General features: G+C 36.8%; 1 protein-coding gene across 1 annotated transcript in view; it reads left to right on the forward strand.

The window, feature by feature from the left end:
* DCDC1 (doublecortin domain containing 1) overlaps nucleotides 1–16,503 on the forward strand; it is a gene marked incomplete at its 5' end in the record, with an annotated part of 513,039 nt that overhangs the window by 237,910 nt on the left and 258,626 nt on the right. Inside the window, 1 exon segment of the mRNA XM_079105478.1 lies at nucleotides 13,581–13,682. Within this exon segment, the coding sequence (XP_078961604.1) occupies nucleotides 13,581–13,682 (102 nt within the window).

Below are 16,503 nucleotides of genomic sequence, written 5' to 3' on the forward strand. Positions count from 1 at the left end.
ACATAGAAAGAGGAACTTGGCATTTTCAGAAACTCATTTCAAAGATTTCTGCAAAAAAACAGTACTGCTTTAGGATCATAGACCTACATTTTCCTTCCTGTGCCAGAGATTGGGTAGGCATAGGGTAAAGGAAACTTTGAATTTATCATTCTCCTATTGTTACTTCCCCTTTTTCCAATCAAATCTAATAACATTAATCTAATAATATTAATTTATTACCTGCATTATAAACATTCTCAAATTAACTCAAATAAAAAGAGGATTTCTTGAACATAAGGGACTCTTATAGAAATGCAAACCAGGAAATAAAGCAACATCTCACATGAAAGTTACCACTTTTCCATATTTCTTTCTCTTGAAGCCCTGTGATCTTTCATCTTTACCTTTCTCTGTGAGGTTTTATTTATTTATTTATTTTTTCATTTCTGTTTCTTTCTACAAGCCAGGTATCCTTTTACCTCTTCAAACATACATAGAGGGAAAATTATGGACTCAGCCCTGATCTTTTTTTTTTTAATTTTTTTTTTATTGTAAACAAATGGGGTACAACTTGTTTCTCTGTTTGTACATGAAGTAGAGGCATACCATTTATGTAATCATACATTTACATAGGGTAATGGTGTTTGATTCATTCTGTTATTTTTTCCTCCCCCCACCCCTCTTTTCCCTCTATACAGTCCCTCCTTCCTCCATTCTTGCCTCCCTCCCACCCCCCATTATGTATTATCATCCGCTTATCAGCGAGATCATTTCAGCCCTGATCTTTAGTGTTAAATGATCATCATTACCTGAATAGAACTGTCTCTTGGCTGAAACCATTTAAGGAATGAATCTACTTGAGTAATGCAGTCCTGATTAAGTACTCAACACAAATTCAACTACCTGTGGCCAGGGCTGGTGATAGTTTAGAGTCATGTGCTATGTAAGACTGCCCTTCGCAGAAGTTAGTGTAAGGAGGAAAGTTGGTCATGGAAAGTCAAGTTTATTGGCATGTTTCTCACATACAGTTAAATGAAATATTATAAAAAATTATTATGCAATATTTGTGATAATGCATTCCCTTCCAGTCCTCCCTCCATCCAATTTTTGGATGTGGAGATTTGGTCCAATGGGGGAAAAAACCCTGAAATCTGTACTTTTTTAAAACTATCTGAAATAGCTAAATAATATCTGAAATAACTAAATAATAAAAACAAAACTAGGTTCACAAAGTGAACCCTAAGCATTCAGAATTACAAATTCTTTTAGAATGGGTGTTGGTGGTAGGTTCTCCTCTCAGATGAGGAGAACTTGCTAATTCCAACTAAAGAGATATGGAGCAAAGTCTACTTTATATTGCCTTTACATGAATTCCATAACCAATTCATATCAGTTTTTTGGACAAATGCTGTAATTCCTATGGGTGTATATGGCAGACCTCCCTTTGGCACTATCTCTAACTCAGTTACCTCCAACTCACTATGAGGAAGAGCCTTATCTTTTCTAATTTTGAGTAACTTCATCTCACATTGTGGTGTGTATTTTTCAGGGTGTTAGATGATATATCAATAAGTACATTTTCCATTTATAACAAATGCATGGCTATAGTAAAACTTTTTTTTCCCTCTTTTCCATTCATTTTCATTGTAGAAAAGTGATTAAAAATGAATGGGGATGATCGTCTTTCTAATCTCTTTGCTGATTTATATCATTCTGTGGCATGTATATATAAGACAGAGCTCAACTTTGAGAACCAAAACAATCTCTTGTAGCCATCATAATCTTCTAGACAATTGGTTTTCAACTAGGGACTGGAGGCAGGGTGTGATTCAAAATCTACGTGGGTGGTTTTCATATTGTATATAATAGATTTCACCTGTCCACTGAGATTTTCACCCCAGTAGATCTTTCACTGATAATTTAAAAACAGCAACTGTTAGTTAGGTGTTAACATTAGAAAAAAAAAAGGACACATTATTTCCATGTTTCATATTGCCTTAGTCCCATTTTGTAATCAGATGGCATTATCAAGTGCAGAGTTTAAATGGACACATAGGACAGTGGTCTGATACTAGTATAACTGTGGATGCTCCTCCTGCTGTGGGATAATTCCTAAAAAAATATTGAAAACACAATATAACAGAGTTTAAGGAATTTTAGGAAAAAGTTATATCAACTCTTAATTGTTTTGTTCCCAGCATGATGATTCTTACCCTTGTACATCAATTCCATATGCACTCATATGCCCTGTGTGGTCACAACCACATTTTCTTCCTTTTCTTTTTTTTTTTTTTTTTTTTTTGTATTCTGGTCCATTCTCCTGATGCCACATCATATCAACTTTTAGACTGATGAGATTCTTACTGTTTTTACCTTCTATGGTTATACTCAATGTGCACCATTATCTATGTAGCCCTGCAGGCAACAAGTTTTGTCGAGCAATTTCTATCCAAACCTCCTCTTACTCCATATCCCCTGTTGCTATGTTGCTACCACCCCCAGCCACTATGAGAACATCTGCTCTAGCCATGGCTTAGTGATGTCTGCCTTCTTAGTCCTGTTCTTTCCCTGCAACTCCTCCTCCTCTTCATTCCCATGGAGATGCTGTCAGAAATGTGGAAGATTCCCTGGGAAAGCAGGAAAGAAAGGATTGATAGAAAAGGGCATTAGCAAATCTGTAGGGGATGGTGGGTGGAAAAACTAGTCACAAGGTGGGTGATTGTGACAGAGGATTGATGAACAAGAACGTCTGATATGTGAGTAGGTGGGAGAATATGTGGGGGAACAAGTGGAAGATGGGTACAGGGACATTCTTTCACAGGAATTAGTGCTTTTCACACACAATTGGTCAATGATGCTCTGTGGGTTATCTTCCATTTGTTGCCAATAGATGCAGATCCAATTTCTGTGGGGCCTAGAGCTTATAAAATTTGAGAGCAGGGGCAGGGGGCAGAGGAAGCTCTCTTTAGAATCAGGTCTGAAAGTGAATATTTACATAGAATGAGGAAGTAAAGCACAGCAAATTAAGGGAGCCTAAGAGATTCAGGTTCTTTCCTCTGAGACTCTTTTTATGCAGCTTATGAGAAATGCTTGGTTTTAGCATGAATTCCTATATTTGCAAATACTGAAACATTTTGGTAATCTTTCATATTGAAGATGGAATTTTTAATGTACTGTCTCTGTTTCTGTTCTGCAGCCCAACAGGAAATCAGTGATGACATTTTGTCATGTCAAACTGTGAACATAAGTTTGTATTGTAGGGTCCTCATATACTATATACAGCATGCATTATATGTATTATATACTTGTTAATAAAACCATCAGACTATTGAGAAAGAGAAATGCTTACATGGAAATATTTCCTGATTGATTTCTAGCTTCCCCTTTCACTTATGACAACTTCCTAGGTTCTCAAGACCTAGAGCAAATAGAAGCACTGAAGCTTAATCTTCATTAACTTCACATAAATTCACTGTGGCTGCGAGCACGGGAGAAATGGCAGAAATTAGTAACCAAGGTTCAGAAGTCTATGATATGGAGTTTTTTTTTTTTAATCCTTTCTACTTTTGTATATTTTTCTGTAGTGTATTCTTACAGCATAAAGAAATTTAATTAGCAACTTAGTCCCTAAGCAACTTAGTGAGACCCTGACTCAAAAAAAAAAAAAAAAAAAAAAAAAAAGGCTGGAGGATATGGCCCCAGGGGTTAAGTGCTCCTGGGCTCAATCTTCAGTATCAAATTAATTAATTAATTAATTAATTAATTAAGCTTTGTTATTCAGAGATTCATTTTTAAAATAATGTCTTTGTTTAGCATCTAGTTTATCCTGTGGATAGTATCCATCTGGCAATTTTAGTCCTGTCAATGATGGAAAAAAAGATTTTAAGTGAATAGTTCAATAAGTCCAATATTATCAATACATATCTTCTATAAGGTATCATACTAAGTACTGTGGAGAGATGCAGGGAAGCATAGCATGCCTTTTTGGCCTAAGCCCATGATTATTTTCATACAATTAGAACAATCTGACACCTTTTGAAGACAAAATAATCTGACACTTTTTGTCAATCTTCTTTTTACTATAATTCCATCATTTTATCTTTATGGGACTTATAAAATGGGATAATTTGGTTGATAGCATAAAAGATGCTGCCTTTCACTATAATACCTTCCTGGCCTTTCCTATGTTTTGAATACTTGGATATGGTGTATGCTGTGTCATTGGAACAAGAACACCATGAAACCATTTGAGATTTGCATTCTTTTTTGTTGTCATTTTAGTATGACTTTTTTTGTTTTGTTTAGTTTTGGCAGCTCTGGAGATTGAACCTAAGGGTTTGTGCTCATTTAAAAAAGTTTAAAGTTCCTCAGGTATTCATTTGTATTAGTAGAAATTTTATTTACGTATTTAAGAATCTATGGAACAGTTAAATGACCAGAAGGAGATACCTGAATCAATTATCCGTGGGATTGTGGCAAGATTTTACTGTTTGCCTCTTCATTGTTCTGCATGTTTATTATATCCTTACTTCCATTGTGTATTCCTTGATCTTTATCTTTCCCATTTCACCACTCTCCCCAAATATATATTTACAATCTCAGCTGCTCCATTTCATCTAAGTTATTTGAGGTAACAATGGGAAAACAAATTGAAAATATGCACAAGAAACTAGTAGTAAGACATGCCAACCTGACCTTCATTTGAAAATGAATTGTGATGAGAGTAGCAAAATATTCAAGGTTATGATTTTAAAAGCATTCATTACTCGTTGGGCAAAATGTGATAGAGATAATCAATTTTCATATGTAGATTTTTGCCATAGTAGGCAAATGTTGGGACACCCATTTTAAAGGTAAAGAATCTGAGACACCATGAATGCTTTCCAACAACTCATGGAATAGCTAATTAGAAGTAGGCACTGAAATCTCTCACCTATGCTTCTTTCCAGTGCTCTCTTTTTCTGACAGGCATCTGCAATCAGGTGTAAATCTCCATGTGCAGGAAGATACAATCTTCCTTTCCTAGATCTGCTGAAGAGAAAAACAGCGTCTGTATCAAAATCAGGGAAGAGCAATTGGTCCAGGCATTAGCTCCCATGCAGTGCTTGTTGTAATGAGACAGGCTTTCCCTGTGCCGTCCTGACATCCTAGAAGGTGCCCAGAGAATTGCCAGGTGGGCAGTCAGCGGGGAAAGTCCACAGGCCAGAACTATATTACTGTCCCAGCAGTTACTCAGACTAAATGCAGCCACTGAACCTTACTGTTGCAAGCACACTTTCTCTCTCAGGGAGATTGTCCTTCTCCATAGCAGTTAATTTGTTTTTACCTCTCAATTAGCTTTTTCACAGAGTGTTTGATATGCTCAAGTTGCTGAGATTTCCTTCCTACATATGCTTCCATCCCACTGACATCTATGTTAGTCTGACTCACTGTATTTTCAAGCATAAATTCCTTATCTGAATATAAATAAATGCAGATTTTCCAGTAAGCACAAATGAAATGATACATTTACACCTACTTAACATTCTTCTTACAATTTTGATGATGTTTTATGATTTAAAAAATGAATTTTTGGGAGTGGGCAAATAGCTCAGCTCTCAGAGCACTTGCCTTGCATGAACATTGACCAGGGTTTGAATCTCCAGCACCTCGGAAAGTAACAGGGTGGCTTCAAAAATGAATTTTTTGTAGCCGGGTACAGTGGCACATGCTTGTAATTCCAGTCACTCAGGAGGCTGAGACAGGGGGATCCCAAGTTCAAGGACAGCCTCAGCAACTTAGTGAGGACCTCAACAACTTAATGAGACCCTGTCTCAAAATGAAAGCAAAACAGGCTGGAAATGTGGCTCAGTGGTAAAGCACAGAACCCGCCTCCCCCCCCCCCCAAAAAAAGATTATTTCTTAAGATAAAAATATTTGCTATATAAATAGTAAGTTTCTGTATAGGGTTTTGTTATCCAGAATACCCATTCATATTAATAGAAAAATTATATTTATGAGCATATTTGACATAAAAAAGAACTAAATAACATTAAAAACATATACTCTATCCAAGGGTGAAAATGTGATCTCAAAGGATGAGGATTTGAGGAAGTGATGATTTGGTTCATATTTAATCATGTAATGCTAATCACTCTTAGGAAAACAGAATTCAGGGGTATGTGACTATGTTTTCTCATCAAAATCCTTTGACTTTTTATTAAAATAAATATATTAAGCCCAGGATCAAACCAAGATCTCATATATAATATAAATATTATATTCAACTGCTGACAGAAACCATATACCTGATATTTTAATCCAAATTAAATATGATTTCAGGCACTTGATCAATTTAATAGAAGTGAAATTCTGTTTTTCATTGAGATATTAAAAAGTGCTTATTGAAATTGCTTGGCTTAGGACATGACAGCTAAGTAAATTTATCTTGCCACTATCTCCTAGATAATTTTGAACACATTCATATATTAAACTTATAAATAATTATAATTGGATAAAAAGAGAATATTTTTGTAGACCTATACAACATATTGGAGAAATTTTACTTTGTTAATAGACACTAAAAAATGGGGCAGGAGAAAAGTACTTTTACATACCTGTAATCCCAGTGGCTTGGGAGACTGAGGCAGGAGGATAGCAACTGTGAGGCCAGCCTCAGCAACTTAGCAAGGCCCTAAAAGATTTAGCAAGACCATGTCTCAAAATAAAAATAAAAAAGGCTGGGGATGTTTGGCTTAGTAGTTAAGCACCCCTGAGATCAATCCCCAGAACCAAAAAACACCCAACAATAACGAAAAGCTATAACAGCATACATAATTAATACAAATACATAATGAAACATGACCGTAGATACTTAAAAAGCAGATTGCAGGCCCATTCCTGTAGAGTAATCGTGAAGATGATGAAAGCCATCTTATGGGATTTAACATTCTCCACCTCCTTTGGCTCTTCCTTGTCTTCCACTCCTAATTTAGGCTCTCAGCTACCTCAGGATCTTACTATTGCCCTTTCTCCAAAAGTTGCTCTTAGGAAAAAGTCATACAACAGGACCTTTCAAGTAAGATAGTAATTTTCAAATTTTATTCTTACATCAAAATTTTTTCTTGGAATATAATCCTACTGTATAAAACAGAAAAAGTAGGATCTGCAGTGTTTGAAGCCAGGATGATGGCTACTCCCACAGATTCAGCCATCAGGTTTGATTCCCACCATCCCTCACCCACTTATCCACCAGCCCTACCCCAGGCCCTCTAGGGATTTCAGAACACTGAGATTGAAAATCATAGCCTTAAAGATTCAATAACCAATAATTCTGACTCTGATTTCCTCTGCGATGCCTGTGGCATTCTAATTGTGTCAGAGGTGCGAATCTCTAACTGGAATTTCAAGTATTGGCAAGTTGATGGGAGAGATATTTTTGATCCACCCCTAAAATTCTACATAGGAAATCACCTACTTTTCATACTTGTAAATGTTGGGTTTTGTTGTAATTTACACTGGAAATTTAAAATGTCTCTTTCAAAATAAATTTTTAAGCATGCCATTTCTGGGACTTAAAAAAATATTATTTGTCTTTTGGTTCAGGTATCCTTAGATAGATGGATGAAGTTTTAACAATTACATAATTTGTTTTTACTTAAGCACTTTTCATATCCTGGGACAAAATGTGTTAGTTTCTTACTGTTAAATATTGTTTAAAGATACTCATATTGGTTATTAGAATATATTTTCACATATGGAATATAAATACACTAATTAATTTTTGACTTTTTGTTGACTGAATCCCATAACTTTAATATTTGCTTTTAGATGTATCACTAACTGAATACTAAGTTTGGACATGCTTACTATTTGATTTATGCTATACAGACAATGTGGACATTCCAAAAACCATTTTGTAAGTCCATAAAAATAGAAAAAACAGTATTTATATTTGATTTACTGTCCACATGATATTAATTCAGTTGGAGTCGATTTTTTTTATCTTCAAAGTTGACTTTGAATTCTGATTGTATCAAGATTTTTTTTCATAGCTAACTAGCTTCTTCCATAAGAAAAGTATTTGGATGTTTTTATGTCTTTGACTTGGGTAATAAAAAGCTTTTACTATAAAATATTTTTCTATGTTTTAAATTTTTACATCAACTTTCACTTATAGAATCTCTAATACTAAATTTGAGTAAATTTTGATATCTGTAATTAAAAACACCATAGGACTTGATTTCTCAAGGTCTCCCTGCCCTTATGAGTAGCTCCCCCTTAAAGAAAGCATTTAACCTCTGTGAGACCTCATCTGTAAAGTCTGGCTACTGTGAGTACTGAAGGAACTTATGTATGTGACAGTGTGTCCTATATTCTGACTACCTTGCTGTGTGTAGTGGATGCTGTACCTCACTGTCTGGATCTCCCCTTCAGGACTGAGATATCCATTCCCCACTGTCACAGCTACTTTGACAATTGGGCAGTTGCTCTCAGTGTGAAGGAGCTTCTTCTCATAAGATTAGACTTCCACCCTCAGGACAGCCTGCATCTGACTTCTGGCAGCTAGGCATGGTTACTTTGCCTCCATTTTGGACAAGTCTAAAGGGCAACCCCAGCTCTAAAGCTCCCTTTAAAGACCTCTGTTCCCAAACATTTCATCTTCCCCTGCCCACTCAGCGTTTTTTCCCCTCCAGTGTTGCTCCGAGCACTCCTCAGTAAGCTTCCTGAAGGCAAAATCTTCATTTCAGGGTCTGCATCCAGGGGACCCTGATCTAATACAACATGTAAGTTAACTTAATTTCAACATGCTTAATTATATTCACCTGAAATATGCCAGATATTGTGAGGCTATTTTATATTTCTTTTCAGTACCAGACCTCTAGTAGTAAATCCTGTTACTGTATGGCCTCCCAACTTTTGACAGCACACTGTGGTGTCATTTTTCTATTATTGCCTCTTGACAGCATTACATCCTGAGGCATTTTGAAGCTTAGGCGTTTGGCCTTCTGCTCATGCACTAGAGAGCTTCCTGGGTGATCTTCCAGTTTGTGGAGAGTTGGGAACCTGCTGTTCTCCCACAGCTAGCTCTTAACCAGACTTAGAGCATTAAAGGCTAGATAATGGTACAGAACAAGGCCTTACACAGCCTCTCGATAAATGTCATAAGGGATGCCAGGCAAACTCATCAAAGAACTATATTGGCTCATAATTCCCCATTCAAGACAGCTTTTCCTATAGTTTAAGTTTTGGTAACTGTCTCTACAAAATTTTAGCAGTTAATAAAATTCTTTTGGTACTCTCTTGACATGTTTATGCCTTTACAAATATTACATATGAACAGTTATATTTATGTTGGTTAATTTATTTCTGTAGATGCAGAAATCATGTTTCAGCAATGTTAGCCTAGCTACAGATTTTATTTCCCAGTCATACTAATAAACATATGCAAAGATTTTTCTGGAATGAACAACAGAAACTGACCATTTCTCACCATGTGCATTGTTAATACTCAGGTGTGAGCCAGTGTCATCTACCCTTCTGATTGTCTTTGTCGTCTGTAGTCTATTCACAACATCCATAATGACTCTTTTAAAAATGTAAGTCAGATCCTGTTACTACTTGGTTCCAAACCCTCCAATGATTCCCCATTCCCTCTCCCTGCCTATCTCTCTGAGTTCATATTTACTTCCTCTTCTCTGTCACTCTGCATTAGTCACACCAACTTCCTTATGGTCTTGGAACATACTTGACACATGAATGCCTTCTTTCGTTACTCTAGTGGCTCCCTCTGCCTGCGGTGCTCTTCTCCAAGCTATCTGCTTGGCTGGCCCTCTTACTTCTAAATCTTTGCTCAAATAGTTACTCGCCTTTAGGTCTATCCTGATCATTTACCTCATATGGTGACTACCATACCCTTGCCATGCCTTGATCTCAACCCTGTTCCTCTGAACTACTGTTTTTTTCATATTTATGTAGCACTTACCACATTCTAGCTTACAGAGCTGTATTTACCATGAAAAACATAAAAAAAGAAGAAGAGAAAGAAAGAAACTTTCAAGGCTCCTTCTCTGTCTAGGTTCCTTCCAAAAGACTAGGAGGGGCCCTAGTTCTCACATGGGTGTTCACATGGTCACATATTTCTATACAATTTGCAAACATCATGTCTTTTAACTATTACCTAGTTTAGGTCATTATTCACTCCAGTTTCTTCTCTTTTATAATCTCCCTGTACCAGGTAATGTTGAAGTGACTGCAGACATTTTCTGAGGTATGACAAAGGGGAAATTGAGTTAGCATGTGTTAGACAGCATTCCATCATTATAATGAGAAAATGTCTATTTTGGCTCACAGAGTTGGAGATTTCAGTCTATGATCAGTTGGCCCCATCGTTTTAAGCCTCTGTCAGGACAGTATATCATGGCACAAGAACATATTGAAGCAGAAATGCTCACATCTTGAACCAGGAGGCAAAGAAAATGAGGAAGGGGCTGAGGTTGGACAATCCCCTTCAAGGGCACAACCCAAGTGACCTGAGAACTTCCCACTAAGCCCCACCTGTTAAATGTTCTATGACTTTTTAGTAGCACCAACTTGGGAACCAAGTCTTTAACACATAGTTCTTTGGGAGACATTCAAGATCCAGACTATAGCTGGGATGTAGCTCAGTGGTAAAGTACTTGCCTAGCATGTATGAAGCCCTGGTTTCAATCTCCAGTACCACAAAAAGAAAGAAAGAAAAAAAGATCAAACTACATTTAGTTTGGGTGTAGTTGAATGTGATTAGTAGTTTGCAGTCACTTATCTGTATGGTTTAGTTAGTACTAGCCTTTTTGTTATGGGAAGAGCTTCCAGGGAGATGACTATTGCCTGTTGGCCATCTAGGGTATTGCTTTCTGACAGTGTACCGGAGTGCCTGACAATGAAAGTATGTGGACAGATGGTGAAGGATAAACATATTATGAAATTAATAGAGCCAACTAATTTGCAAAAAATCTTCCACATTTTATAGCTTATATTTTAAAGAAACCTGAAGATTTCCCCAAATTTGAGATGAATCCTAAGAATATTTATGAAATGACCAATAAAGTTGTGAAGTCAAAAGGAACTTTTCTCATCAATAATAAATTTTTTTGATTAAACATAATAAAGAATTATTGTCCTGTTCTAATCTAATTTAATCCACCTCAAGAAAAGTCAGTATCAACATGAAGGAAAGTGAAAAGACTTTAGTGCGTGGAAAACATTCCTCTTAGAACTCTGTACTGTGTATAACTAGGGCCATAGTTAAATTCCTATTCTTAGGTGTTTCATCAGCAGTCATTAGCTACCATGTTTGTCAAGAGGATCTGGATCAATTACTTTTTAGGTTCTATTACCTTACTCCTTGGTCCCAAGGCTAGCCCCAGTTGGCTTTTGCATCATCCTACACCAAGGCATTAGGATTTAATTTTAGAGCTATAGGAAGGTGGAACCATCAGAGAGCCACTGGGAAGCAAACACAGTAGCCAGTTTTTCTTTTAAGCCAATGATGATGCAGTAGAAAAATAAAGGTAGTCAATTTTTCATTTTTGTATATTTAGTCAATCATGGAAACTCTATTTAGAGAGTTGTCTTTGTTTAAACATTGGGCATTAGAAACAAAAATACTCCTCATTGCAAAGGACGGACAAATATATACTTTATAGGATTTACATATTTTGTTAAAATGGACATATTACCATAGAGTTTTAAAAGCAAAGCCATGTCTTAAGAAGAGAATCTCATAGAATATCTGTTTGGAGAATTTTTCGTATTTGTAGACATGTGTTCATTATGGGAATGACTCATAGAAGGCAGCCTTCTTTGACTTAAACATCTAAATTTTTGCTTTACCATTAAAACACCTCTTTTTTATACCCTTAGGTATTTTTGCAGTCATAGCCAGTTTTTTGTTGTTGTTCATTTGTTTTTTCCCTCTGGGGAGCGCATTTCTAGACACGGAAGGGAAGTCGGATGATCGGTAGTGAACAAAGCAGTGAGCTAATGAAGGTGTTAGGTGTTGACCAAATCCTCTCTGCTTTCTCAGTTCGGCAGTTAGCACTCACACTGCTATTTCCTAGAATATAATTTGCTGCACTCTGACTCCTCGTCTAGCAAGTCTCAACAAAGGAACATCAATAAGTTCTTCAAACTGAGCTTTTGTCAACACTAATCTTGCAGAATGTATGCCACCAGAGTGTGAACTTCATTGTAAATTTCTCTCTTAAGAGTTTTGTGCCAGATTAAGGCCCTGAAGAGACTATTGGGACAGTAAGATTCCCGCCCTACCCCCTTTATTTCCCATAACTTTGCAGGCAGCTATGGGGCTTAGAAGGTTCTTTGTAAAAGTAGATTTCTTGCTCAGAATTGCATCTTTACTCAGAAAAGTACTTTTTAGAAATTCCCATTTGGAGAAGCCACTGAAGGGAGTGGAATGCCAATACACCAAGTCTTTGAGCTGCAGGGTCTCCCTGCACCATCAGTAGCTCAAGGGAAGCACTGAGTGGAACAAAGCCTACAATCTAAACATTCTTACTCTTTTGGTTTATTTTATTTTGTTTTATTTAAATAAAATAAAGGCTAAGAAATGCTATTGAAGCGTGTTATTCCCTAAACCAGGTTAAAGCTAATTACATAAATTTTGAACTGTCTCAACAGCATTAAAGACAGTTTCTTTGTTTTTAAATGAGTTATTCTCCCAAATTGCCTCCTCTGGAAATAGCTCTAGAAATACATAAAATGGCTACAGTGATGTGATGGGCATATCAGAAAGAGAAGAAAAAGAACTTTTGAGGAAAAAAATAAAAAGCAAGGATTTAAATTATTCATCAGGCCTCCCTCTGGCCTGCTTCCTTTCTTGCCTAGTGAATGACACACCCTGCATGGATCCTCAGTGTGGTCAGAGGGGTAGTGTTCGCTCTAGTGGAGCTGTCCTGTCGGGACTGGTTTATTCGGATCCTTTTGACCAGAACATTTGCTGGTAATTTTTTTGCCCCAGCGAGTATTGCATAATGCAATGTTATGAATTTTATCTCTGTTCTCAACAACTTGTTGGATATATGCACTTAAAATGAATGACTTTCATCTTACTGTTATGCAATAAATCTGTCAAGTTAAATTTTAGTAAGCCAAAAGATGAGCTGAACACTGATCTATTTTAAATATAAATCAAACATTCCTCATGTAATTTGTGGTCTTATGTTTTTCAAGAAGAATGAAATGAGCTGTTTAATTGGTTGCAAGCTGACCTTTCGTTGATGTTTGCTCCATTTAGGCATCTTTTGTGACCAGTGATTCTTCCTTCAATGTCCAAGTTTTCTTCTATTTTAAGATTGTAAGGAATGTGAATCAGATTAGACACTGAAACCAAAGGGAGAAGCAGGGTCCTTTCTTTATACTATTCTTTTGATTATTATTGATTTCCATTGCCAATTATGCACTTGCACATGTTCATATGGTTGGTTCTTGCTTTGCACATCTCCCACCAACTTTCAGTTGACATAGTTCTGTGCAAAGACTACCTGCATTTATGTATGTACATATGAATACATGTATCTGTGCGCATGTGTTTATGTTTATTTTTCAATGTGTTTATTTTTCAGGTGTTTGAAAATGGTAAAAACACTGGAGAAACCTCTGTTTATGTCAGTAAAAAAGATTTAGGCTCTAATAGCCCAACTCAGATTGGCAGTATGATGGAAAAAGTGAGTTTATTGTTTATTAATGGCTCTGTTTCCAAGTTACTTACAATTAATTTAGACAATTACGTCTTAAAGTTGGGTACAAAAGATCAATCATTTGCCACTCTATGAGATGAGTTTCAGTAGAATATTAAATCCTGGACCCTTACCTAAACACCATCTTAACCTTCATCATGTTTATATTTGAAAAATCTGTGCACAGCAGGCCATGGATTTGAAACACCAGGATTACTCTGTTTTTACGCTTTAACAAGAAAGGCATGATATTGAGTGGAAAGTATGCTCTGGGTCTAGGGTATTTCTAAGCCCTAAACCCTGAGTGACTAACACACAACCTTGGTCTTCTGTGCTCATTGTGAGCAAGTCCAGCTGGATTATCTTAGGCACTTTTACCTTTGCTTATTTTCCAGACAATTGGGATGTTTCTCAGGCAGAACCAACATATTCAGGGTCATTATTTGGGGTCTTTGTCTTGCATAAAAGGACATGGAACACCCTGTTGTTTACAAATTGGGGTTATGCGCCCGAGTGCACACCAGTGTTTTGGGCTGTGTTGCCTTGCCTTTGTTCAGAAGCTTGCTCCTTTCTCCCCCTTTCAGGGCAGCACCCCCAGACTTACCTCGCCCTGGTTGTATCCATTACCTGTCCTTTATAACCAATCACAAAAGTTGCGTATGAATTGGGAGTCTGTCATTGGATCATTAGCTAGACCCAGAAGAAATGGGGAAATGCAGCCTTGATTGATTAGAGAAAGATCTGGACCCTTGATGTTCCTTTTTACCAGCACATCCCTGAGTATGCAAATGAACATGATAAAAAAGCCTTCCTAGAATTTTTCACCTGAATCCCCTCCTTTTCACATTAGAATATTTTACTTTTTGGTTCACACTAAAATTGAAAAGGGTATTTTATCTTAGAAGGAAGATTTATTCTATAGAAATTACTTGTATTGCCCTATAGCACATTGAGAATATTCTTTGCTTGTATATGCAAGTGAATCTGGGGGGGGGGACTTTAATTAGGGGCATTATAAAGCTCTTTGTTAGAGAGCCCTCGTGACACCCAAGCATGACTGTTCCCTTGTGTGGACACTCGTCTCATTCACTAGCCTAAGATGTTTCACACTCTTCTCAGATCCCTGAACAAATTCTTATCCTATAAAGGCGTGGTGATGATAGCTTTAAAGATAAATGGGTGAAGATTATCACAATTTTTGGTTTCCACAGCCCAGCCCTAACCAATGATCTATAGATGAAAGGCACCGAGGCTCTTACCTCCTGTAGGCTGTCGAATGCTCATCTTTGAACACCTAAAGTGCAGTCTGTCACCAAGTTGAGAAAATAGAGATTGCAATGCAACTCCTGTGAAAGTGAATTTGGTTAAGTGGTCAGGTGCTCACATCCCATGTCTACCATATACCCCTGTCCTTTGTGCTCAGATTTCTTTGCTGGATCAGGTGTTAAATCTTTTGTATCTTCCCCCTTTGCAAAAAGGTAATGCCCAAGAAGCAAAATCCCTGTGATTTAAAGAATGGTCAACATTACATGTTTTCTGAAATAATAGCAAAGCAACAAAACCAAGCTCAAGGGTTGAGACCACACAGAAATAAATGTAGGGCTTTGGAAATACAATCTATAGATTTCAAAACGCATTTGTGTTTCCAGAGACAAAAACAAAACAATGCAAGTTTTTACCAGTGCTTTTGCATCATCATTTTTAATGAAAGAATTCGTCTTTGCTGGATGAGAAATATTAATTTTAAAGAAATGAAAAAAATGTGTCTTGATTTTCAGCCTTTCTGATCTTGAGATTAAAAAAAACCCAGTCAGTATAGAGCTGGTAGAAACATTGAAGTTGGAGATACTATTATTTATCTTGAGGGCAAAACCTAATTCTTAGGTATTCTATAGCTATATTAGATAAATTATTTTAATAAGTCAAGGATTTATAGCAAATTAGTGAGACACCTGAGTTGCACAGGAGGACTGCAACTTGCCCTTCTTTTCCTCCGAGCCTCAGCATTTAGCACTTTTTTAAAAAAATACACTTCAATGGAAATTAATAGAAGAAATTATTATTATTTTTTTTTTAAAAAGGACTCTAAACCGCAGTTAGACAAGCAAAAACCACAACTATATCCATATCCCTGCAGGGATTAGAGAGTAACAAGAAATTGAGAGACACAAGAACTGACAAGGAAGAGAAGAAAAGGAAGCCGGTGACAGAAGGCTGGGGGGAGAACAGAGTGATGGATAGTGTGGGGTGCAGAGCAGAAAGAGCAGAGGCCGGAACACTGAAACAAAGGTGATGGATGATAATGAAAAGATGTCTTTTAAAATGCCATATGCAGCACAGTTCAGTTAGGTTTATTTTAGATTTGAAATGTGCCTTCAATTAGAAATATCTTGATAATTTAGAGTCTCTAAATGTAAGATAGAAGCAAACACTGGCGAGGCTATGATTTCAAATATTAAATGACAGCATTTCATACTTCACACTTCAATGATACCTTATTCACAACTTGAAAACATCCATTATTGAAGATGCTCACAAGCTTTTGCAGGACTTGCAATTAAAATGCTTCCAGAAAGAGTTCTAAGTGAACCAACTTAGACTGAAAGTCATATTTATTTTTGCAACCCTATAAGTGGTGACTTTTTCTACTATTAGTTACCTGAGGTTAGTTGGGGACAGGGAGATTGCCTATTGTAAAACTTGACCCTGGTCTTTGAAGGCCCCCAACAAAATGCATAGCTCAGACAAGAAAAGCATCACCCTTATCAAAGAGGACCGTTGCCGTGTGTAGAAGCTAAATGCTCTTTCT

Source organism: Sciurus vulgaris (assembly GCF_902686455.1).
Source record: "Sciurus vulgaris genome assembly, chromosome: 11".
Lineage (NCBI taxonomy): Eukaryota > Metazoa > Chordata > Mammalia > Rodentia > Sciuridae > Sciurus > Sciurus vulgaris.